This window comes from Somniosus microcephalus, chromosome 20, assembly GCF_052327205.1.
Source record: "Somniosus microcephalus isolate GS21.2 chromosome 20, FLI_Smic_1.0, whole genome shotgun sequence".
Lineage (NCBI taxonomy): Eukaryota > Metazoa > Chordata > Chondrichthyes > Squaliformes > Somniosidae > Somniosus > Somniosus microcephalus.
Window position 1 is genome coordinate 75,545,017 of NC_141006.1, and position 24,386 is coordinate 75,569,402.

General features: G+C 47.7%; 1 protein-coding gene across 4 annotated transcripts in view; it reads right to left on the reverse strand.

The window, feature by feature from the left end:
* Positions 1-24,386, reverse strand: part of LOC147103436 (CTP synthase 1) — a 60,970-nt gene that overhangs the window by 31,835 nt on the left and 4,749 nt on the right. For 2 of the 4 annotated variants that reach the window (XM_085963023.1, XM_085963024.1), the window contains exons 2-7: positions 15,495-15,674; positions 8,431-8,601; positions 6,064-6,164; positions 4,110-4,226; positions 3,094-3,120; positions 2,044-2,127 (exon numbers count right to left, since the gene is read on the reverse strand). In XM_085963023.1, coding sequence (XP_085819149.1) covers positions 2,044-2,127; positions 3,094-3,120; positions 4,110-4,226; positions 6,064-6,164; positions 8,431-8,601; positions 15,495-15,674 — 680 coding nt within the window. The remainder of the gene's footprint in view (positions 1-2,043; positions 2,128-3,093; positions 3,121-4,109; positions 4,227-6,063; positions 6,165-8,430; positions 8,602-15,494; positions 15,675-24,386) is intronic. The other 2 variants (XM_085963025.1, XM_085963026.1) reach the window with 1 other exon arrangement.

The following is a 24,386-nucleotide window of genomic DNA, read 5'->3' on the forward strand; positions in this document are numbered from 1 at the left end:
TGTCCGGTGGCCGTTTTTTCCCCTCTCTTTGCCTTCCTCACCTTTCCATTCAACTCCTCTGGAATACAAGCAGCCGGACCAGGCGGCGCTGTCCTTCATTTCTGAGTTTGAATCTACCTTCGACTGTCAAAATGAAAGTCTTCCCTTCCTGCAAGCTGCAGTGTCCCAAGTGAAGTGTATTTGAGCAGTTTTAGCCCACTTCCTGCGGGCTATTTAGAGCAAGGATGGCCTGGTGTTCGCGCCGATGCAGAAAAGGTGCCCCTTTGAGCTTATAGTAGTAGAGAGAACTTTACTGTGGAAAGAACCCACGCCACACGGGAGGGGAGCATGGCTGATGCTGCCAGTAAGTAATCAGATTAGAAACGTGGTCCATTCCCCAGCGTACAACTCGCCCTTCAACCCGAGAAGCACAAAAACGCCAAAGCAGCAAAATAGTTCACACAAATCATGTCAATGTGTATATCTGGAAGAATGAATAATGTTATAACTGTTACAGTATAAAAATGTTACTCGAGGACTAATATTTTCTAAATCATTGTGACCCAGTGGTTGTGCTCCTCTTGCCCATCATGAAGAGAAAGGTTTTGACTCTCCGTTCCCATTTCCCATGACAGCCCCCTCACTGAACCCGACTGTTCCGAAGCCCAGAGTTATTAAAGAAGCTTCTGATTTTGCTGTGCTAATTTTTTGGGGGGGGATGGTGGCCAATGTTGCCTCTTAGCCGCGCAGCCGAATGGGAAAGGCCCCGCGCAGGCCGCTCGCCGGCTTCTGCACTGTAAATACCGAGCGTGCGCAGGCGGAAATTTAAAGGGACAGCGCACTTAAAGGAACAGGCCACGCAGAACAAAGTGCAGCTTGCAGGGAGCATTGATGGTGGCAGATTCATCAATAAAAAAGTCAAAAGTCATGGAAATCATATTAATGAATAATGAGAAGTCAAATTTTGTACCAAACTATCTTTGCTTGGCTAACCTTTCTCTCTCCTGTTTCACTTCTTTGCACGCCCCTCACCCCTCCACTTATCCGTCCGTGTCTCTCCTCCCCTTCACACCCGCATCTCTCTCTCACACACCCCCTTCTTTTCTGTGCGCGACTCTCCCGCGTCCCCCTCTCCACCTTCAATTTGGTTTCCTTCTCTGTTCCCCTCCTACATTTCTGCCTCTTTTTTCTCTCCCCGCTCCTTTACTTCTTTTTCCTCCCTTATGCCTTTCGCATTCCCTTTCTCACATTTCCCATGTTTAACCTCTGTCCTACTTGTCTCTCAAAACTGACACATCCATCACTTGGGATTTTCCAAACCAACATTTTTGCAGGTAGAGAGATAGATGAAGCTTTGCCAGATCTTCTGCTTCTGCGAGGGCTTGCCGTGATGTTTTTTAATGCGTTCCTGGGATGTGGGCATCGCTGGCAAGGCCAGTATTTATTGCCCATCCCTAATTGCCCTTGAGAAGGTGGTGGTGAGCCGCCTTCTTGAACCGCTGCAGTCCGTGTGGTGAAGGTACTCCCACAGTGCTGTGAGGGAGGGAGTTCCAGGATTCTGACCCAGCGACGATGAAGGAACGGCCGATATATTTCCAAGTCAGGATGGCGTGTGACTTGGAGGGGAACTTGGAGGTGGTGGCGTTCCCATGCGCCTGCTGCCCTTGTCCTTCTGGGTGGTAGAGGTCGCGGGTTTGGGATTGATACAAACTCGAGCCAATAGGGAGTGGCCTGCCCTCAGTGGACTTTTTGTTCTGCTTAAAATAGTAAAATCATCGGATCGATGACTCAGGTACAGTCTTCATTATGAGTCTACACACAGCTCATTTCTGCTTGTCAAAGGTCAAACAACTGGGTTAGAGACAATACCACACTGGACTCAGTAACTTTGAAAATGGTTAACTTATTTTGATTAAGGAAGTCAGAAATATTAAGTCAAGAAGCTGACGCAATTGAAATGGTGTCTGCAAAGCTGAAGCCCGCAACTTTGCGCCAATCCCTGACCCACCCTGTGCAGGAACTGGCTCCCGATTATGTTAGCGCAAAGTTTCGCTTTCCACTTACCAAGTCTGGCGACAGGCCAAGTCCACGCAGCTCCCGAACGCTGTTCTGTGTTGGTTTTGTTTTTTGCTCCCCTGTGGTACTTGGCTGAAACAAATTGACACAATCAAGCGGTGTGTGTGTGTGTGTGTGCAGTATGTGATCCACAGCAAAGTCAAGAACGCACATGCTAACTGAACAAGAATCTAGCATTGGTTGGTTGGAAGTTGTAACGTAGGATGCAATTAATTTCACATTTAACAATGAAAATACCCAAAGTTGCCTGAGCAACTTGTTTTGCAACCTCTTTTAACAAGTCATCGCAATCAGATAACTATGAATAACACTGCCCTTTGTGCTTCATAGCACAGAGAACAGCCACATCACTTCATTACACACACACTGCGTATTAGAACAAATATTGCACTCAGCCCATCCAGATCCCTGGTTTTATCACTGGTTTCTGCCACGTTAGCTCAGGCACCAGCTGAACTCAGTATCCTCGGGATAGGGAGGAGCGGCAAAATAATATCAGTCGGGGCGGCTGCCTTTGATCAAGATTGAACCCCCAGTAGAGTTGCTCGTGGACAGAAATATCTGAAATGTGATAGTCCCCGTGGCCAGAAACCCCACCGGCACCCGCTTCCTGGCTCGTCCTTTATGCAGGACTTGGGATTGTGTCTGGTAGACCATTACCGCCCGTGGAACGTTACCCCGGCATGAGCTTCTCTAAGCTGTCAAATGCTGATAAATATTTGACAGATAAATTTCGACAGATAAATCGTCATATGCTGACGTCCTCTGTCACCGGCTTTTCCTTAACTGGCCAGCTAAGCCCGCAGGGCGGGCTTAACATGGTCAATCAAGGGAAAAGAGCGTGGGTTGGCCGGACGTCGCTGGGGGCGGGGCTAAAACCTGACAACCACCAGTCCCGCCCCTCAATGATAAAATCCAGCCCTATGTTTCAGTTGAGTTTTACGTGCACCGGAGGGACCCAAGAAGCTCTGTTACCAAACGAGTGGGAAAGCAGGGGATGTAAACCCCACAGTACGTTTATGCACCTAATGGCCATACCTGTATCAGAAAGGCATTACCAGGAACCTGGAAGTAGATTGCCCACCCTCAGTCAGTCGGGGACAGTGTGCGGAAAGGAGAAAAAAAAAATTACAATCACACTGGAAAAATTAAAACCTTTTTTTTCCCAGCACATCAAAATAATCCTTTAGGAAAACAGAGTGGGGCGGATTTTGCTGTAGAAATAAGAGCGAGGCTAACAGCGCTCACCGTTACTTATGTGCAAATCGGACAGCAAACTTCCAGGCGAGCGCACACGCACAGTTAAACGGGAAAATCTAGAAGTTGCTGCCCGAGATGCGCTGCTCCTCCGTAAGCTGCGCGAAAACAGAACCTTGCCGTCTGGCTCCCCGTTCAAGTGTATCGCATGGCGTGAAGTTCCTGTACTGACGTCGCAGATAATGGACTAAACTCGTCACAGAAAAGTTAGGGCTTGTCCATTCCAGTCGAAGTACCCTTTTAACGGCGTGATAAGTCTTAATTACTGCCAAACAACCTCTCTGGCACTGAAAATGAACTTTTACAAGCGTAGAGTCTCATTCCATCAGCTTTGAATTATTGTGGGAGATTTTCACTTTTTCTTTCTGCCTCTTTTATCTCTCTTAATCCAGTCTTTCTTTCCCTCTCTTTATTTCACTTTCTGTACCTGATTCGACATTGAATTCACGATTCTAACTGACACTTCCTGGTTCAGGCTCTGCGCTGCTCATTAACGATTCTTCAATCTGATTGGTTAAGGAGATACACAGTTGCTTGCACTGTTCGCACAGGTCCCAGATGGCCTGCAGAGGGCGCTGCGCTTTTTGGATGGTTGGCTGACAGCAACTTGCCGTGCCAAAGACCACAGAGTCTCTGGGCAGGGGAAATCTAGTGCTGCTCAGAGCAAAATCCAGCCCAGTAACAACGTACAGTTTCTCCAAAGTCTCAAATATCTGCAGTTCAGAAATGCTGTTCTACCTTGAGAAACAGTTAGATGCAGCATGAATATAATGTAGTGTGACAATCGGAGCACTCACCTGAGGCACTAGGCTGACATGAATATTGCAGAAATTCTCCCTTTTGGCTTTAAACTGGAACTGCCGGAATGCTTCAATGAAAGGCATGCTTTCGATATCTCCCACTGTACCACCCAGCTACGTACAGAGAAGATATAGTTAGAAGAGTCACATGCTTAGAAATCACAAGACACACAAATACAATAGCAAAATAGTGCGGATACTGGAAATCTGAAACAACAACAACAGACAATGCTGGAAACACTCAGCAGGCCAGGCAGCATCCGTGGAGAGAGAAACAGGGTTAACATTTCAGGGCTGTGACTCTTTGTCACTCAGAACGTTCTGATGAAGGGTCCCAAACCTGAAACGTTGACTCTGTTTCTCTCTCCATGGATGCTGCCTGGCCTGCTGAGTGTTTCCAGCATTTTCTGCTGTTATTACACATTTTAACCAAGTCCGCACTGGTTCCTGACCTCGTTAGGACCACAACCGCTATTGCTGTTAATTGCAAGTCTCTTTTGTTTTTTTGTAAGCATTCCATCTGCAAGACTGCCTTGGCATCTCCGATCCCCATTCTCTAACCGAAAAGGATCTATTCCCAGGCCTCTGCCGATCCCACCCTGGGAAGAGTAGATAAGGAAGAGCAGCCTTCTGAAACAGCTTGGACTTATTTTCTCTCAATTTGTAGAAAGGCACCTGGCGCCCGCCAACCTAAGCTGTGAGTGGAAACAACAGGCAGAACATCCGTGTGTGCTCAGAAATGGGGCTGAAGCACCTCTCGGCTATTGTGGGGGAGGGGGGTTAGAGGGAAGAGAGAAAATCAGCCAGCGTTCCTGCTCCTGGCTGTTATCCAGTCATCCCTGCTGAAAGCTGAGCATCTGTGGATTTTGGGTGGGAACAGAATTGGACAATGGCAGTGATGCCTTCCACAGTCGCACAGCTTGCCAACAACCACTGTCTGGACCGCAAATAATTTCCATTTGAATGAGGCACCACAGGGCTAGTGGTGCGAATGCAAGTGTACCCCCACGTGCATGCCAGTGTCTACCGTGAGGAAGGAGGAAAAAAAAGTGGGTGAAATTATAATTCAATCACTTAAGTTATCTTTACACAAACGTCAACTTTGTAATAATTTCAAGCTGAGGTTCAAAGCCAGCTTCATAATTACCCATCATCTTGGCGGAGTTGGGAGCGCTCTGGCCTTGGGAGTCAGAAGGCTGTTGCATCAAGTCTCACTCCAGCACAAAGTTTAGGCTGACACGTCAGTGCAATACTGAGGGAGGGCTGCATTGACGGAGGTGCCGTCTTTCGGAGGAGCTATATTTGCCTGCTCAGGAGCATCCTCAATTTTAAATCGCTCCGCCTTTGGCGGCCGTGCCTTCAGTTGCCACGGTCCTAAGCTCTGGAATTCCCTGCCTAAACCACTCCGCCTCTCTCTCCTCCTTTAAGACGCCACTTGAAACCGACCTCTTTGACCAAGCTTTTGGTCACCAGTCCCTAATTTTCCTGATGTGGATCGGTGTCAAATTTTATTTGATAATCGCTCCTGTGAAGCGCCTTGGGACGTTTTACTATGTTTAAAAGCGCCGTATAAATACAAGTTGTTGTTGGATGCAAAAGATACCAAGGCGCTATTCAAAGAGCGTGGAATTCTCCTGGAGTCCGGGCCAACACCACCCAAAAAACAATTAACTGGTCGGGAGAAGGAGGGTGTGCTAGAGGCTGCGGCGCTCGTTACTCTGAATGCTGTGTAATTCACTAACAACTTGAAGTTATAAAATGTTTTTTAATGTAAAAAATGCCCCATGGTATGTTACAATGGAAACGATTAACTGGGCAGTCTGTGGGGGGGCCTTGCTGTGTGCAAATTGCCTGGACAATGCTTCAAAAAAAGTTAATCGACTGGTCGCAGAGCATTTGGAATGTCCAGAGTACGGTAAATGCGACAGAACGCACGTTCGTTCGTTCTTACCTCAATAACACACACTTCAGGTTCTACCCCGTCACAATCAACCGGAATCCGAGCTTGCCGCACCACCCATTCCTGAATGGCATCCGTGATGTGCGGAACAACTGCAAGACGATGACAGTGTAAGTTCTCAATAGGGCCGCGGATTCAATAAAAGTTTCAAAAAGGCAAAAAATACATCTAAATCAGAAAATTAAACTGCAGCCGGCAGCACGATTACAGAGTGCACTTTAGAACTGACCCAACACTCGAGTCTACCAACCATACTTGTAAGAAGTACTCACGCTTAAGAACACTCAAAAGTAGCGGAAACACTTTGTGTGTGTGTGGGGAGAGGGGAGAGAGAAGCTGGCTGATTCAATAGAGGCTACAGAAAATTAGCAGCCCCTCAAAATTCATTCTAGACTGAGGGGCTAGACGCCAAGATGAGCTTCCGACCACATAGCCACATCATCAGCAAAGCCGCCTTATTCCACCTCCATAACATCGCCCGTCTCTGCCCTTGCCTCAGCTCATCCGCTGCTGAAACCCTCATCCATGCCTTTGTTACCTCTAGACTTGACTATTCCAACGCACTCCTGGCTGGCCTCCCACATTCTACTCTACCTAAACTCCAAGTCATCCAAAACTCGGCTGCCCGTGCCCTAACCCGTTCGCCCATCACCCCTGTGCTCGCTGCCCAGTGTCCTAACTCGCACCAAGTCCCGTTCGCCCATCACCCCTGTGCTCGCTGACCTACATTGGCTCCCGGTTAAACAACGCCTTGATTTAAAAATTCTCATCCTTGTTTTCAAATCCCTCCATGGCCTCGCCCTTCCCCATCTCTGTGATTTCCTTCAGCCCCACAACCCCCCACCCACGATATCTGCGCTCCTCTAATTCTGGCCTATAGCAAATCCCCAATTTTAATCGCTTCCAAATCGGTGGCTGTGCCCTCAGCTGCCAAGGCCCTAAGCTCTGGGATTCCATCCCTAAAACTCTCCACCTCTCTACCCTCCTTTAAGACACTCCTTAAAACCTACCTCCAAGACCAATTATGGTCATCTGCCCTGATACTTCCTTATGTGGCTCGGTGTCAAATTTTGTTTGATAATCGCTCCCGTGAAGCGCCTTGGGACGTTTTACCACGTTAAAGGCGCTATATAAATGCAAGTTGTTGATGTTATGGGAGGAAAAGCTCTTTGCTAATTGTAAAAGGTTCAAAGCGAAATGAGTTCAGAGCAGCCTCAGTCCAGGTTCTATCGAAGACAAAACTGCCCAGAATCCGACTCAAGCTGGCAACCGCAGTCAGAGGAGCCTGAAGGATGTCAGATGTGGGAAAATGAAAGTGATGCACTGGCGCATAAGAACATAAGAATTCGGGCAGGAGTAGGCCATTCGGCCCCTCGAGCCTGCTCCACCATTCAATAAGATCATGGCTGATCTTCGACCTCAACTCCACTTTCCCGCCCGATCTCCATATCCCTTGATTCCCCTAGAGTCCAAAAATCTATCGATCTCAGCCTTGAATATACTCAACGACTCAGCATCCACAGCCCTCTGGGGCAGAGAATTCCAAAGATTCACAGCCCTCTGAGTGAAGAAATTCCTCCTCATCTCAGTCTTAAATGGCCAACCCCTTATCCTGAGACTGTGCCCCCTAGTTCTAGACACTCCAGCCAGGGTGAAACAGCCTCTCAGCATCTACCCTGTCAATCCCCTTCAGAATCTTATATGTTTCAATGAGATCACCTCTCATTCTTCTAAACTCCAGAGAGTATCGGCCCATTCTACACAATCTCTCCTCATAGGACAGCCCTCTCATCCCAGGAATCAATCTAGCGCAGGAGAAGGAGGGTGTGCTAGAGGCTGCGGTGAACGTTACTCTGAATGCGGAGTAGCTCACTAACAACTACTTAAAGTTATAAAATGTTTTTAACGTAAAAATGCCCCATGGTATGTTACAATCGAAACAGACATGAAGGGAAAAATTAGGAGGGGAACGAAAAGCTTGTTTAAAAGGATTAGGATTTGAGTGGGGTGTTTTTTTTAATTAAAAAGGTGCAACGAGAAACAGCGGGGTTTAGAGAAGGAGTCCCAGAGGGCAGGGCTGTGGGAGCTATAGGCTCTACCAGCACGGATAGTGAGAAGGGAGGGATGGAGATGCACATATAGCCAGAATCAGATGACTGCAGGGTGTGGGAGGGGTACCAGGATGGAGAGGCTTTACAGAGATAGGGTAGGGCGAGGTTGTGACTGTGGAGAGATTTGGAGATAAGGACCAAGAGACAGCGCGTTGGGGAACAGAAAGCCTATGGAAAGTAATGAATTAGATAAAACAACTGTGAGAAGAACCCTTTATTTACTTGGCAATATTTGAAAGCTATTTACCTTGTACGGTTTTTCCCAGGTAATCCCCTTTTCTTTCCTTATTAATCACCGACTGGTAGATCTTCCCTGTCGTAATGTTGTTGTCTCGTGTTAAACGGATGTCTAGAAATCGCTCATAGTTGCCCAGATCCAAGTCTACTTCTCCACCATCATCCAACACAAAGACCTCACCTGCGGAACCAAAAGGAGCATTACTTCATACTGTTCACACGGGTTATTGCAAATTCACTCAAGTTCTGCAGATACTCTTCATAACGCTACTTCTAGGGACTATACATTGCTTTGGTACGTTGGAGCGGAGTCGCTGTAAAACCAGGTTTGTCAGGGAAAGAAAAACGATTACAGGAAACTTTGTGCTATCCGGCACCGACGGGACCGAGCTGTTGCCGTTCCCTCAAAACTGCCGGACACTCCAGCGCTGATGTTGAAACATACGGAGTTTTTCAGCTCCGGTGAATCAACAAACCCTAACAGCTTCTAAACAGTCGGCAGGCGTCTCTGTAGCGTCTCTAGCTGAAGCTGTTGCTTAGCTACAGACCTTGCAGAGCTTGACTGTTGAGAAAAAAGCAACGAAAAGAAAAAAAACGGCTCCTGATTTTTGCCAGTGGCTCGAGCTTGCCGGACATTTAGCCTCCGGATAACACAAAGTTTCCTGTACATTGCATGTCTTTTTTTTTTAAAGTTGCTAAACAACAAGTTCCGGCTTTGTCTCTTATGCCCTTATCCTGGGATACTGTGCCGACTTCCTGCTGGCAGTGTCACGTTGCTCCATTCCCCACCAGCACCTTTGGTGGACACAGCTAGAGTCGCTGCAGCATCCTCGCCGCCACCCAAGGACGCAACATGCCATTAACTACCCCGATTTGTTATAGGTCCTTACTTTTCATTCTTGTAAGGTGGTTGCATCCGACAAGGTGCTGTACAAACTGCTTTAAAGCTCTTCAATGCTACCGCAGTTTATAGAGGCAGTACACCAGTCCCTTGGATTGGTGGGCAGTAGACTGCTTGGTGCAACGTTGCTTCATGTGTCTCATTTCCACAAATAAAGTTAAAGTCGCCGCCATGCCCACTGCCTCCAAAGTTTCAAAATTCACGCCGGGTTTTGGTTAATGCGATTACATTTCTGTCAATGCCTCTGTGGCAGCAAACAAGAGTCAAATTATCCAGAAAACTCTCGTTTAAACGGCACTTTAATCATCCGGAATACTTTAATAACCGGCTTTCTGGTATCCGGCACTGACGGGACCGAGCTGGTGCCGTCCCATCAAAACTGCCGTAGAAACCAGCGCTAATGTTAAAACATACGGAGCTTCTGAGCTCCGTGTGAAGCAACAAACCCTGTTGCTTAGCAACAGCTTCAAAACAGTCGGCCGCAGCTTGCAAGTGTCTCTGTAGCTAAGCAACAGCTTCAGCTAGACCTTGCAGAGCCACGACTGCAGAAAAAAAGCAACGAAAAGAAAAAACTTATCTGAACCGACTCCTGAATTTTGCCGGTGGATAGAGCTTTCCGGACATTTAACCCCCGGATAAACGAAAGTTTCCTGTAGATACATCTCAATAACCGGTAATCTTGCCGAATCCATCAAGCACTCGTTTTGCCGAGTCTAAGTCTCCCGTGGTGGCCGAGTTAGTCAGTGGTGATGGTGAGTGGAAAAGCAGCACCGTGGCAGGTAGACCTCTCTGTTATCCAGAATTTTTCATCAACCGGCACCATCCTGGTCCCATAGGTGCCGGATAAGAAAGACTTTACTGTATTTCATGGATTCAGTGCCCATACATTACATGCAACAAGGGACTGTGCATCTACTGTCATACAAATACAGCAGTGTACTGTGCTACCGATCAGATAGAATAATAGGAGTAGGCTATTCGGCCCTTCGAGCCTGCTCTGTCATTCAATATGATCATGGCTGATCCTCTATATCTCAATACAGGAAACTCTCGATTTACCAGCACCTAAAATAACCGGAAATCTCTTAACTGGCAAAATTCAGGAGTAGGTTCAGGTAAGTTTTACTTCATATTAGTGGCTTTTCCTGAATCTGTGGCTGTGTAACCGGGGTTCCTGCACCTGTTGCTAAGCAACAGGGATGCCTGGATCTTGCGGCCAGGGTCCCTGCACTTGTTGCTAAGCAACCGGGAAGCCTGGGTATGTTGCTGTGTACGGGGCTCTCGTACCTTTTACTATACCTCTCTGTAATACGAACTTTTTGATAAACCGGCACCACGCCGGTCCAGTCGGTGCCGGATAAAAAAAGGGTTTCCTGTACCATATTCCCGCTCTCTCCCCATACCCCTTGATGCCTTTTGTGTCTAGAAATCTATCTATCTCCTTCTTAAATATATTCAGTGACTTGGCCTCCACAGCCTTCTGTGGTAGAGAATTCCACAGGTTCACCACCCTCTGGGTGAAGAAATTTCTCCTCATCTCTGTCTTAAATGTCCTACCCCGTATCCTGAGACTGTGACCCCTCATTATAGACCCCCCCAGCCAGGGGAAACATCCGCCCTGCATCCAGTCTGTCTAGCCCTGTCAGAATTTTATACGTTTCAATGAGATCCCCTCTTATTCTTCTAAACGCCAGTGAATACAGGCCTAGTTGACCCAATCTCTCCTCGTACGACAGTCCTGCCATCCCAGGAATCAGTCTGGTGAACTTTCGCTGCACTCCCTTTATGGCAAGTATATCCATTCTTAGGTAAGGAGACCAAACCTGCACAAAGTACTCCAGGTGTGGTCTCACCAAGGCCCTGTATAACTGTAGTAAAACATCTTTGCTCCTGTACTCAAATCCACTTTCCCGCCCAATCTCCATATCCCTTGATTCCCCCTAGAGGCCAAAATTCTATCGATCTCAGCCTTGAATATACTCAACGACTCAGCATTCACAGCCCTTTGGGGCAGAGAATTCCAAAGATTCACAACCCTCAGTGAAGAAATTCCTCCTCAACTCATTCCTAAATGGCCGACCCCTTATCCTGAGACTATGCCCCCCTAGTTCTAGACACTCCAGCCAGGGAAAACAGCCTCTCAGCATCTACCCTGTCAATCCCCCTCAGAATCTTTCATGTTTCAATGAGATCACCTCTCATTCTTCTAAATTCAAGAGTATCTGCCCAATCTACTCGATCACTCCTCATAGGACAACCCTCTCACCCCAGGGATCAGTCTGGTGAACCTGCCTCCTCGATACAGAGATGGTGCAATCTGAGCTACCCTACTCTAGCTTCATAGGTCACAAGAGGATGTTGCAAGACCGTTAGGGTAAATAAAATCAGAGAGTTAAATGCGTGGCTCAAAGACTGGTGTGGGAGAAATGGGTTTTGCTTCTTGGGGCACTGGCACCAGTACTGGGACAGGAGAGAGCTGTTCCGTTGGGACGGACTTCACTTGGCCAGTGCTGGGACTAGAATCCTGGCGAATCGAATAACTAGGGCTGTAGAGAGGGCTTTAAACTAATTAGTGGGGGGGGGGGGGGAGGTTTCAAGAGAGCGAAAAATAAAAATGTCAGCGGGGAAGGCAATAGAGCAAAGTAGCAGTGGGGAAATTAAAAACCAGAGCGTGTCATGAAGGGACAGAATATATAAAGATAAAGGTATAGTAAAGGGGGTAAAAGCAGGAATAAATTGTCACAAAACATATTTAAAAGTTCTTTATCTGAATGCACGCAGCATTCGTAACAAAATAGACGAGTTGACGGTGCAAATAACTACACATGGGTATGATCTGGTGGCCATTACGGAAACATGGCTGCGAGGTGACCATGACTGGGAACTAAACATCCAGGGGTATTTGACTATTAGGAAGGACAGACAGGAAGGAAAGGGAGGTGGGGTGGCTGTGTTAATAAAGGATGGAATCACTGCAATAGTGAGAAATGATATTGGGTCAAAGGATCAGGATAGTGAAACAGTTTGGGTGGAGATAAGGAATAATAAGGGGAAAAAGTCACTAGTGGGCGTTGTCTATAGGCCTCCTAACAGTTGCAACTCTATTGGTCAGAGTATAAATCAGGAAATAGTTGGGGCTTGTAATAAGGGAACAGCTATAATCATGGGAGATTTTAACTTTCAGATTGACTGGACAAATCAAATTGGGCAGGGCAGCCTTGAGGAAGAGGTCATAGAGTGCATTAGGGACGGGTTCCTTGAGCAGTATGTTACTGAACCAACCAGGGGGCAGGCAATCTTAGATCTGGTCCTGTGTAATGAGACAGGATTAATAAAAAATGTCCTAGTAAAGGATCCCCTTGGAATGAGTGACCATAACATGGTTGAATTCCAAATTCAGTTGGAGGGTGTGAGAGTTGGATCTCAAACCAGCGTACTAAGCTTAAATAAAGGAGACTATGAAGGTATGAGAGCAGAGTTGACTAAAGTGGACTGGGAAAATAGATTAAGGTGTAAGACGGTACATGAGCAGTGGTGTACATTCAAGGAGCTATTTCACAACTTTCAAGAAAAATATATTCCACTGAGGAAAAAGGGGCGTAAAAGAAGACAGCCATCCGTGGCTAAGTAAAGTAATAAAGGACAGTATCCGACTGAAAACAAGGGCATATAAAGTAGCCAAATCTAGTGGGAGGATAGAAGATTGGGAAGCATTTAAAAGCCAGCAAAGAATAACTAAAAGATTAATTAAGAAAGGGAAGATAGATTATGAAAGTAAACTAGCAAAAAATATAAAAACAGATAGCAAGAGCTTCTACAGTTATATAAATAAAAAGAAAAAGGGTGGCTAAAGTGAATGTTGGTCCCTTGGAGGACGAGACCGGGAAATTAGTAGTGGGGAACATGGAGATGGCAAATACGCTGAACAAATATTTTGTATCAGTCTTTTCAGCAGAGGACACTAAAAATATCCCAACACTGGACAAACAGGGGGCTATGGGGGGGGGGGGGGGGGGGGGAGGAGCTAAACACGATTAAAATCACTAAGGAGATGGTACTCGGTAAGATAATGGGACTAAAGGTGGATAAATCCCCTGGACCTGATGGCTTACATCCTAGGGTCGAGAGAAGTAGCGGTAGGGATTGCGGATGCATTGGTGGTAATTTTCCAAAACTCCCTGGATTCAGGAAAGCTCCCAGCAGATTGTAAAACTGCTAATGTAACACCCTTATTTAAAAAGGGAGGTAGACAAAAGGCTGGAAACTATAGACCAGTTAGCCTAACATCTGTGGTTGGTAAAATGTTGGAGTCCATTATTAAGGAAGCAGTAACAGGACATTTGGATAAGCATAATTTAATCGAACAGAGTCAGCATGGTTTTATGAAGGGGAAGTCATGTTTGACAAATTTGCTCGAATTCTTTGAGGACGTAACACAGGGTGGATAAAGGGGAACCAGTGGATGTGGTGTATTTGGACTTCCAAAAGGCATTTGACAAGGTGCCACACAAAAGATTACTGCACAAGATAAAAAATCATGGGATTGGGGGTAATATACTGGCATGGGTGGAAGATTGGCTATCTAACAGAAAACAGAGAGTGGGGATAAATGGTTCATTCTCGGGTTGGCAATCAGTAACTAGTGGTGTTCCGCAGGGGTCAGTGCTGGGACCCCAACTCTTTACAATCTATATTAACGATTTGGAGGAAGGGACCAAGTGCAACGTATCCAAGTTTGCCGACGATACAAAGATGGGAGGGAAAGCAGTGAGTGAGGAGGACATAAAAAACCTGCAAAAGGACATAGACAGGCTAAGTGAGTGGGCAGAAATTTGGCAGATGGAATATAATGTTGGAAAGTGTGAGGTTATGCACTTTGGCAGAAAAAAATCAAAGAGCAAGTTATTATCTAAATGGAAAGAAACTGCAAAGTGCTACAGTACAAAGGGATCTGGGGGTCCTGGTGCATGAAACACAGAAGGTTAGTATGCAGGTACAGCAGGTGATCAGGAAGGCCAGTGGAATCTTGGCTTTTATTGCAAGGGGGATGGAGTATAAAAGCAGGGAAGTCTTGCTTCAGTTATACAGGGTACTGGTGAGGCCACACCTGGAATACTGCGTACAGTTTTGGTTTCCATATTTAAGAAAAGATATACTTGCTCTCGAGGCAGTTCAGAGAAGGTTCACTCGGTTGATTCCGGAGATGAGGGGGTTGACTTATGAGGAAAGGTTGAGTAGGTTGGGCCTCTACTCATTGGAATTCAGAAGAATGAGAGGCGATCTTATCGAAACATAGAAGATTGTGAGGGGGCTTGATCGGGTGGATGCGGGGAGGATGTTTCCACTGATGGATGAGACTAGAACTAGGGGGCATAATCTTAGAATAAGGGGCTGCCGTTTCAAAACTGAGATGAGGAGAAACTTCTTCACTCAGAGGGTGGTGAATCTGTGGAATTTGCTACCTCACAGCTGTGGAAGCTGCGACATTAAATAAATTTAAAACGGAGATAGACAGTTTCCTAGCTGATAAGGGAATTAGGGGTTACGGGGAGCGGGCAGGGAAGTGGACGCGAGTCCAGGTTCGGATCAGCGATGATCCTATTGAACGCCGGAGCAGGCCCGAGGGGCTGTATGGCCTACTCCTGCTCCTACTTCTTATGTTCTTATGTAAAGCAAAGTCACCAGGCAAAGTAATGTAGCCTTCTACCCAGGTCATATGGTGATACCCTCCCGCCCAGAAAAATGCACTGCCCCATGTGAAATATCTGATGCTGAAAAGTCTCAATCATTAATTATTTAACTTTGCTAGAAAACACACGAGTGGCTCCCTCCAACAGAGCTTAAAGAAAAGACTTGCATTTCGACAGCGCCTTTCACAACCTTGAGACATCCCAAAGCACTTTACAGTCAATGAAGTGCTTTTGAAATGTGGCCACTGTTGTAATGCAGCCTAATGACTGCGATTAGTTGTTACCCTGTTTCACCGACTGAATAAATGTCAATTGTTCTATAATTGAGATATTTACCACAATTAAAATGCACCGTCGCCATAGAGGATAAATGTTTATCTGTTCAAATCCTTCTACCTACTACAGTAATACTACAGCACAGAATTCTGCCGGCGAGAGCTCAGACTGGAGATGGACATCAATTAGGAATGCTAAATTCTTTACCGTGCTCGTATGGCGAGAAGGTCCCAGCATCAATGTTGATGTACGGGTCGATTTTGATTGCGGTGACGTGGAGCCCACAGGACTTCAGGATGGTTCCAATACTGCTGGCAATAATTCCTTTGCCAATCCCCGAGATCACCCCGCCAGTCACCAAAATGTACTTCATTTGTGCTTTGATGTCTAGTCAGCACACAAGAAAAAACCAAGATGAGCTGTCAATTCTTAACAAAATCTAACACACGACAAAAAATCTCAGTACCATATTCTAATCTTTCACACCTGATACTCATATTATAGAAAGACAACAGAGAAAGACTTGCATTTCTCCAGCGCCTTTCACGACCACCGGATGTCCCAACGCGCTTTACAGGAAACTAAGTGCTTTTTGAAGTGGAGTCACTGTTGTAATGTAGGAAACACGGCAGCCAATTTGCGCACAGCAAGCTCCCACAAACAGCAATGTGATAATGACCAGATCATCTGGGTTTTTTTTTTTTTAGTGAATTTTGGTTGAAGGATAAAAATTGACCAGGACACCAGGGATAACTCTTCGAAATAGTGGCCGTGGGATCTTTTACATCCACCCGAGGGGGCAGACGGGGCCTCGGTTTAACATCTCATCTGAAAGACGGCACCTCCGACAGTGCAGCACTCCCTCAGCACTGCACTGGAGTGTCAGCCTAGATGTTTGTGCTCGAGTCTCTGGAGTGGGACTTGAACCCACGACCCTCTGACTCAGAGGCGAGGGTGCTGCCCACTGAGCCACGGCCGACACTGAGAGAACAAAAACTGTTGGAATGTGATTGTATAGAAATAATTTTGGGTGAACATTTCCAAATTCAGCAACCAGCCAGGACCTTCACTCTCCTGTCTCCACAACGGACTAACAAAACTTCAGGATTTACACAAACTAACAGACCATTTAGTTGCTCGGGAAGTGTGAAAACATCATCTCAATGTGTTGTTGGTTATGTCATTATTGCTATTGGTAGTATTTTAATATACAGCACATAATCTAGGCTGGCAGTCCAGTGCAGTACTAAAGGGGTGCTGCACTGTCGGAGGTGCCGTCTTTCTGATAGCATAATAGGAGCAGGAGTCGGCCACACGGCCCCTCGAGCCTGCTCCACCATTCAATAAGATCATGGCTGATCTTCGACCTCAACACTTTCCCACCCGGTCCCCATATCCCTCGATTCCCTGATGAGACGTTAAACCGAGGCCCTGTCTGCTCTCTCAGGTGGACGTAAAAGATCCCGGGGTCCTGGCCAATATTTATTCTTCAACATCACTAAAATAGATTATCTGGTCATTATCACATTGCTGTTTGGGGAGCTTGCTGTGTGCATATTGGCTGCTGCGTTTCCTATGTTATGACAATGACGGCACTTCTCAAGCATTTCTGTAGCTGTGAAGTGCTTTGGGATGCCCTGCGAAAGGCACTATATAAATGCAGGTTATTTTGCTTATATTTTCCAAATTCAATGGAAGGAAAAGTGATACTGCGGCGCAGCCACCAAAGGACTCAAAATAGATGAGTTAATGGCACAAATAACTACATATGGGTATGATCTTGTGGCCATTACAGAAACATGGCTGCAGGGTGACAATGCCTGGGAATTAAACATAGCAGGTTATTTAACGATCAGGAAGGACAGGCAGGAAGGAAGGGGAGGTGGGGTGGCTGTGTTAATAAAGGAAGGAATCACTGTAATACAGAGAAATGATATTGGGTCAAAAGATCAGGATAATGAAACAGTTTGGGTGGAGGTAAGGAATAATAAGGGGAAAAAAACACTAGTGGGCGTAGTCTATAGGCCTCCGAACAGTGGCAACTCTGTTGGACGGAGTATCAATCAGGAAATAGGTGAGGCTTGTAATAAGGGAACATCTATAATTATGGGGGATTTCAACTATCATATTAAATTGGACAAATCAAATTGGGCAGAGCAGCCTTGAGGATGAGTTCATTGAGTGTATTAGGGATGGGTTTCTTGAGCAGTATGTAACTGAACCGACCAGGGGGCAAGCAACCTTAGATCTGGTCCTGTGTAACGAGACGGGATTAATTAAAAATGTCCTAGTAAAGGATCCCCTTGGAATGAGTGACCATAACATGGTTGAATTCCATATTCAATTAGAGGGTGAGAAGGTTGGATCTCAAACAAGCGTGCTAAGCTTGAATAAAGGAGACTATGAAGGTATGAGAGCGGAATTGAGTAGAGTGGATTGGGAAAATAGATTAAAGGGTAAGACGATACATGATCAGTGGTGTACATTCAAGGAGTTATTTTACAACTTCCAAAAAAAATATACTGAGAAGAAAAGGGTGTAAAAGAAAAGACAGCCATCCATGGCTAAGTAAAGAAATTAAGGATAGTATTCGACTAAAAACAAGGGCATATAAGGTAGCCAAATCTAGTGGGAGGATAGAGGATTGGGAAAACTTTAAAAGACAGCAAAAAATAACAAAAAGATTGATTAAAAAAGGGAAGATAGATTATGAAAGTAAATTAGCAAAAAATATAAAAACAGATAGTAAGAGTTTTTATAGTTATATAAAAAGAAAAAGGGTGGCTAAAGTAAATGTTGGTCCCTTAGAGGATGAGACCGGGAAATTAATGGTGGGAAATATGGAGATGGCAAAAACACTGAATGAATATTTTACATCAGTCTTTACAGTAGAAGACACTAAGAATATCCCAACACTGGACAGACAAACAGGGGGCTAAAGGGGGGGGGGAGGAGCTAAACACGATCAAAATCACTAAGGAAGTGGTACTTGGTAAAATAATGGGACTCAAGGCGGATAAATCACCTGGACCTGATGACTTACATCCTAGGGTCTTGAGGGAAGTGGCGGTAGGGATTGTGGATGCATTGGTAATAATTTTCCAAAACTCCCTGGACTCGGCAAAGGTCCCAGCAGACTGGAAAACTGCTAATGTAACACCCTTATTTAAAAAGGGCAGTAGACAGAAGGCTGGAAACTATAGGCCGGTTAGCCTAACATCTGTGGTAGGCAAAATTTTGGAGTCCATTATTAAGGAGACAGTAACAGGACATTTGGATAATCATAATTTAATAGGACAAAGTCAGCATGTTTGACAAATTTGCTGGAGTTCTTTGAGGAAGTAACGTATAGGGTGGATAAAGGGGAACAAGTGGACGTAGTGTATTTAGACTTCCAAAAGGCATTTGACAAGGTGCCACACAAAAGATTATTGCTTAAGATAAAAAATCACGGGATTGGGGGTAATATTCTGGCATGGATAGAGGATTGGCTATCTAACAGAAGGCAGAGAGTTGGGATAAATGGTTCATTCTCAGACTGGCAATCAGTAACTAGTGGTGTTCCGCAGGGGTCAGTGCTGGGTCCCCAACTCTTTACAATCTATATTAACGATTTGGAGGAGGGGACCGAGTGTAACATATCAAAGTTTGCAGATGATACTAAGATGGGAGGGAAAGTAGTGAGTGAGGAGGACATAAAAAACCTGCAAGGGGACATAGACAGGCTAAGTAAGTGGGCAGAGATTTGGCAGATGGAATACAATACTGGAAAGTGTGAGGTTATGCACTTTGGCAGGAAAAATCGTAGAGCAAGTTATTATCTTAATGGCAAGAAACTGGAAAGTACTGAAGTACAAAGGGATCTGGGGGTCCTGGTGCACGAAACTCAAAAGGTTAGTATGCAGGTGCAGCAAGTGATTAAGAAGGCCAATGGAATGTTGGCTTTCATTGCTAGGGGGATAGAATATAAAAATAGGGAGGTATTGCTTCAGTTGTACAAGGTATTGGTGAGACCGCACCTGGAATACTGCGTACAGTTTTGGTGTTCCTACTTAAGAAAGGACATACTTGCTCTCGAGTCAGTACAAAGAAGGTTCACTCGGTTAATCCCGGGGATGAGGGGATGGACATATGAGGAGAGGTTGAGTAGATTGGGACTCTACTCATTGGAGTTCAGAAGAATGAGGCGCGATCTTATTGAAACATATAAGATTGTGAAGGGGTTGGATCGGGTGGATGCGGGGAAGATGTTCCCGATGATGGGTGAAACTAGAACTAGGGGGCATAGTCTTAGAATAAGGGGCTGCTCTTTCAAAACTGAGATGAGGAGGAACTACTTCACTCAGAGGGTGGTAGGTCCATGGAATATGCTGCCCCAAAAAGCTGTAGAAGCTACATCATTACATAAATTTAAAACAGAAATAGACAGTTTCCTAGAAGTAAAGGGAATAAAGGGTTATGGGGAGCGGGCAGGAATGTGGACATGAGTCTAGGTTCGGATCGATCATGGCCCTGTGGGTAGCGGAGCGGGCCCAGGGGCCGTGTAGCCTGATCCTGCTCCTATTTCGTGTGTCTAATTCTGTTAGATTCAGAAGATGGTTCTGTGATAGTGGATTGGCGGTTAGGATCAGATCAGCCATGATCTTATTGAATGGTGGAGCAGGCTCGAGGGGCCGATTGGCCTACTCCTGCTCCTATTTCTTATGTTGTACATAATTCCTTTAACAGCAATGTAGTTACTGTCTGTACCTTTAATTACACTGTTTGACTGTACAATGTCTAGTTACCTTTACAGCGCGGTTTCAACGTGATGACGTCATGCCGTTAGTCACGTGATTCCCCAATGGCGGGTAGAACGTGATGACGTGAGCTTTCAGACCAGAGGATCAGTCCTCGTGGAGCCTTCAAGGAGAGCAGACCTGTATTCGATGTATTCCAGCAGTTTCTAGTTAAAACCTGTTTTGTTCCATTAAAGTTCGTTATTTTGATTGCCTGAGTCGAACTCAGTCTTTTCGTTAGGAACCTCCGTTCCTACATTGGTGACCCCGACTTCTACGAACAATTTTCGTGCAAGATTCATCATGGACACGAACGCCGTGACTCTGAAACTGCCAGAGTTCTGGGAGCAACAACCAGACACCTGGTTTATCCAGGCTGAAGCCCAGTTCGCCATCAGGAACATCGTCGCGGATCAGACCCGTTATTATTACGTGGTCTCCGCCCTCGACAGCGCAACTGCCTCACGGATCATCAGCCTCCTCGGTAGTCCTCCTACTGACAGCAAGTATGATGCGATTAAGGCGCGGTTGCTTCAGGTCTTCGGGCTCTCGAAGTCAGAGTGCGCTCGCCGACTCATCACGATGCCTGGCCTCGAGGACTCCAAACCGTCCGAGCTCACGAGCCAAATGCTCACGCTCTTGGGTGCCGAACCGGAATGCTTCCTCTTCCGAGAGCTTTTCCTCCACCAAATGCCGGAGCAGGTACAAGCTGCCCTAGCCAAATCCGACATTACAGACTGCGCCGAGCTTGCTGCCGAAGCCGGTAAGATTTTCACGGTAACCCAGCAGTGCTGCGCGGCCACGAGGCGCCCATCCCCCACAGACGCGGTTCCAGCTCCTCCTGCAGCGGGCTGGTGCTCCTACCACGCCCGTTTTGGCGCGAAAGCACGATGCTGCCGCTCCCCCTGCAGTTTTTCGCCCCCCAAAAAAAAACAAAGCTCCTGCAGCGTTCCTGGCGAAGGAGGACCGGGTCTAACGGGCGCTCCGCGGTTGCGATGGCTGTCGGATCTACGGGGAAACTTCTTTATATCACCGATTCCCTATCGGGCCAACATTTTCTTTGTGACACCAGGGCGCAGTGTAGCATTCTACCTGCGTCGAAGCTCGATATGCAGGCTGGGAACCACGGTTTTTCCCTCGTAGTGGCTAATGGCGCAGCAATTCGAACTTTCCGAAAGCGGCGGGTCCAAGTCTGTTTCGGCAGTCAGCGCTTCTGTTGGGAATTCGTCACGGCCACAGTCGCAGAGGCCATCCTAGGAGCGGATTTTCTGTGTGCCAACAGCCTTCTCGTCGATGTCCAGCACCGCTGGTTGATCAACGCGGCCACCTTCCACTCGATTCCGTGCTACCACGGTACCGCCGTGTCGCGCTCTATTGCCTGCACCTTCCCTCCTCCGGATGACTTCACTCGGCTCCTCGGAGTGTTTCCGGAGCTGACAAGGCCCACTTTCTCCTCCTCGGCCACAAAGCATGGTGTTGAACATCTTATCACCACTACTGGCTCCCCGGTTTATGCGCGGGCTAGAAGGCTCGAACCCGGCAAGCTCGCGGCTGCGAAAGCGGAGTTCGACACGATGGAGCGGCTCGGGATCATTCGCCGATCTAATAGTCCCTGGTCCTCGCCTCTCCACATTGTTCCGAAACCGGGCGGCGGCTGGCGGCCATGCGGTAACTACCGACGCCTGAACGACGCCACCACTCCTGATCGATACCCGGTTCCGCATATTCAGGATTTCTCAGCCCATTTGGCAGGAAATTCTATCTTTTCTAAAGTCGACCTCGTCCGGGGGTATCACCAGGTTCCCGTGCACCCGCAAGATGTCCCGAAAACCACAGTCATCACCCCTTTCGGCCTCGGAGTTCCTGCAGATGCCGTTTGGCTTGAAGAACGCGGCACAGGCGTTCCAGCGCTTAATGGGCTCCGTGCTCAGAGACCTACGCTTCAGTTTCGTCTACCTTGGCGACATTCTCATCGCTAGTGCTAGCAAGGAAGAGCACATCTCCCATTTGCGTACCCTCTTTACGCGCCTCAGCCAGCACGGTTTAATCATCAACGCGGCCAAGTGCCAGTTCGGCCTGCAACAGATCGATTTCTTGGGACACCGCATAACATCGGACGGCGCCGTCCCCTTAATGACGAAGGTGGAAGCGGTTACCTCGTTCCCGCGCCCGCTAACCGTCATGGCCTTGCAAGAGTTCCTGGGGATGGTCAACTTCTATCACCGTTTTGTCCCTAAGGCGGCTCAGCTTATGCAACCCTTGTACGGGGCCCTCAAGGGCAAGTCCGGTAAGGATCCAATCAGCTGGACAGCCGAGATGGACCAGGCGTTTGTCAACACCAAGAGCGCTTTGGCCAACGCAACCATGCTGGCGCACCTACTTCCAGGTGCCACCATCGCCCTTACCACGGACGCGTCAGACTACGCCATCGGCGCAGTGCAAAAGCAGTGGGTCAACGGCACGTGGCAACCGCTAGCGTTTTTCAGCCGTCAACTACGGAAAAATGAAAAAAAATACAGCACCTTCGATCGGGAGCTACTGGCCCTTTTCCTCGCCATTCCCGGTTCTTATTGGAAGGACGTCCCTTCACGGCTTTTGTCGACCACAAACCAGGGGGGCACGGTGGCATAGTGGTTAGCACTGTTGCCTCACAGCGCCAGGGACCCGGGTTCAAATCTGGCCTCGGGCGACTGTCTGTGTGGAGTTTGCACATTCTCCCTGTGTCTGCGTGGGTTTCCTCCGGGTGCTCCGGTTTCCTCCCACAGTCCAAAGATGTGCAGGTTAGGTTGATTTGGCTATGATTAACACTTAGTGTTAGGGGATTAAATACGTGGGGTTACGGGGATAGGGTGGGATATGTATCGGTGCAGGCTCGATGGGCCGAAATGGCCTCTATCTGCACTGTAGATTCTGTGTGAAACCTCTAACGTTTGCCATGGCCAGGACCGCCGAACCGTGGTCCGCTCGTCAACAACGTCACTTGACGTTTATTTCCGAATTTACCACGGACATTCAACATGTGTCTGGTAAGGACAACGTGGTGGCGGATTGCCTCTCCCGTGCGACGGTCCACCTGGGAATCGACTACGCCCTCATGGCTGCAGATCAGGCCTCGGACACTGAGGTCCAATCATACAGAACCGTCCCCTCTAGTTTCCAAGTGACCGACGTCACTTTCCAGGCCACAGGCGCCACGCTCTTTTGCGGCGTCTCCATGGGCGTTCCCCGACCTATCGTGCCGGTCGCATGGCGCCGGAAGGTGTTTGATGCCATACACGGGTTGTCGCACCCTGGGATGAAGGCTTCACAACGGCTTATGTCGGCGAAGTTCGTCTGGAAAGGTATGCACCTCGATGTCCGTGACTGGGCTAATACCTGCGTAGTCTGCCAGAAGGCCAAAGTCCAGCGTCATGTTAAAGCTCCAGTGGCTATGTTCGCTGTTCCGGAGCGTCGTTTCGACCACGTGCATGTGGACCTTGTGGGGCCGCTTCCGCCTTCTCAGGGGTATACTCATCTCCTCACCATGATGGACCGCACCACTAGGTGGCCAGAGGCAATTCCTTTGGTTTCCACCACTTCGGCAGACGTCGCTAGAGCTTTCATCTCCTGTTGGGTTGCCCGTTTCGGGATACCAGCGGACATCTCTTCCGACCGTGGGCCACAATTTTCCTCGGAGCTTTGGAACGCTGTAGCTCAGGGGCTCGGCACCAAACTTCATCGCACCACCGCCTATCATCCACAGGCGAACGGCCTTTGCGAGCGATTCCACAGGTCGCTTAAAGCCGCCCTTCGGGCCAGTCTTCAAGGTGCAGGATGGGTGGACAGACTTCCATGGGTCCTTTTGGGTCTTCGTACGGCGCCCAAAGAAGACCTGCAATCGTCCTCAGCTGAACTCGTCTACGGCCAGCCTCTCAGAGTACCAGGGGATTTCCTCCCTTCTCCCACAGAGCCATGGTCCGCCTCCCAGCAACTCGTCAGCCACCAGGACGCGGGCAGATGCTTCGCTCCGGTGCCTACATCAAATCACGGCTTACAGACCTCCCACGTGCCAGCGGAACTGAAGAATGCTGAGTATGTATTCATCCACCACGATGCTCACCGGGATCCGCTCAAGCCCCCTTACACTGGTCCTTTCCGCGTCATCGAACCAGGAGACAAATCCTTTTCGGTCGACATCGGAGGAAAGCCGGATCACATCTCGGTGGACCGATTGAAGCCGGCTCACCTGGACCTGGACCACCCAGTCGTCGTCGCTCAACCGCCAAAACGTGGCCGACCGCCCGCAGCCGCCGTGCCAGATCAACCAAAGCCGCCCGCCAAC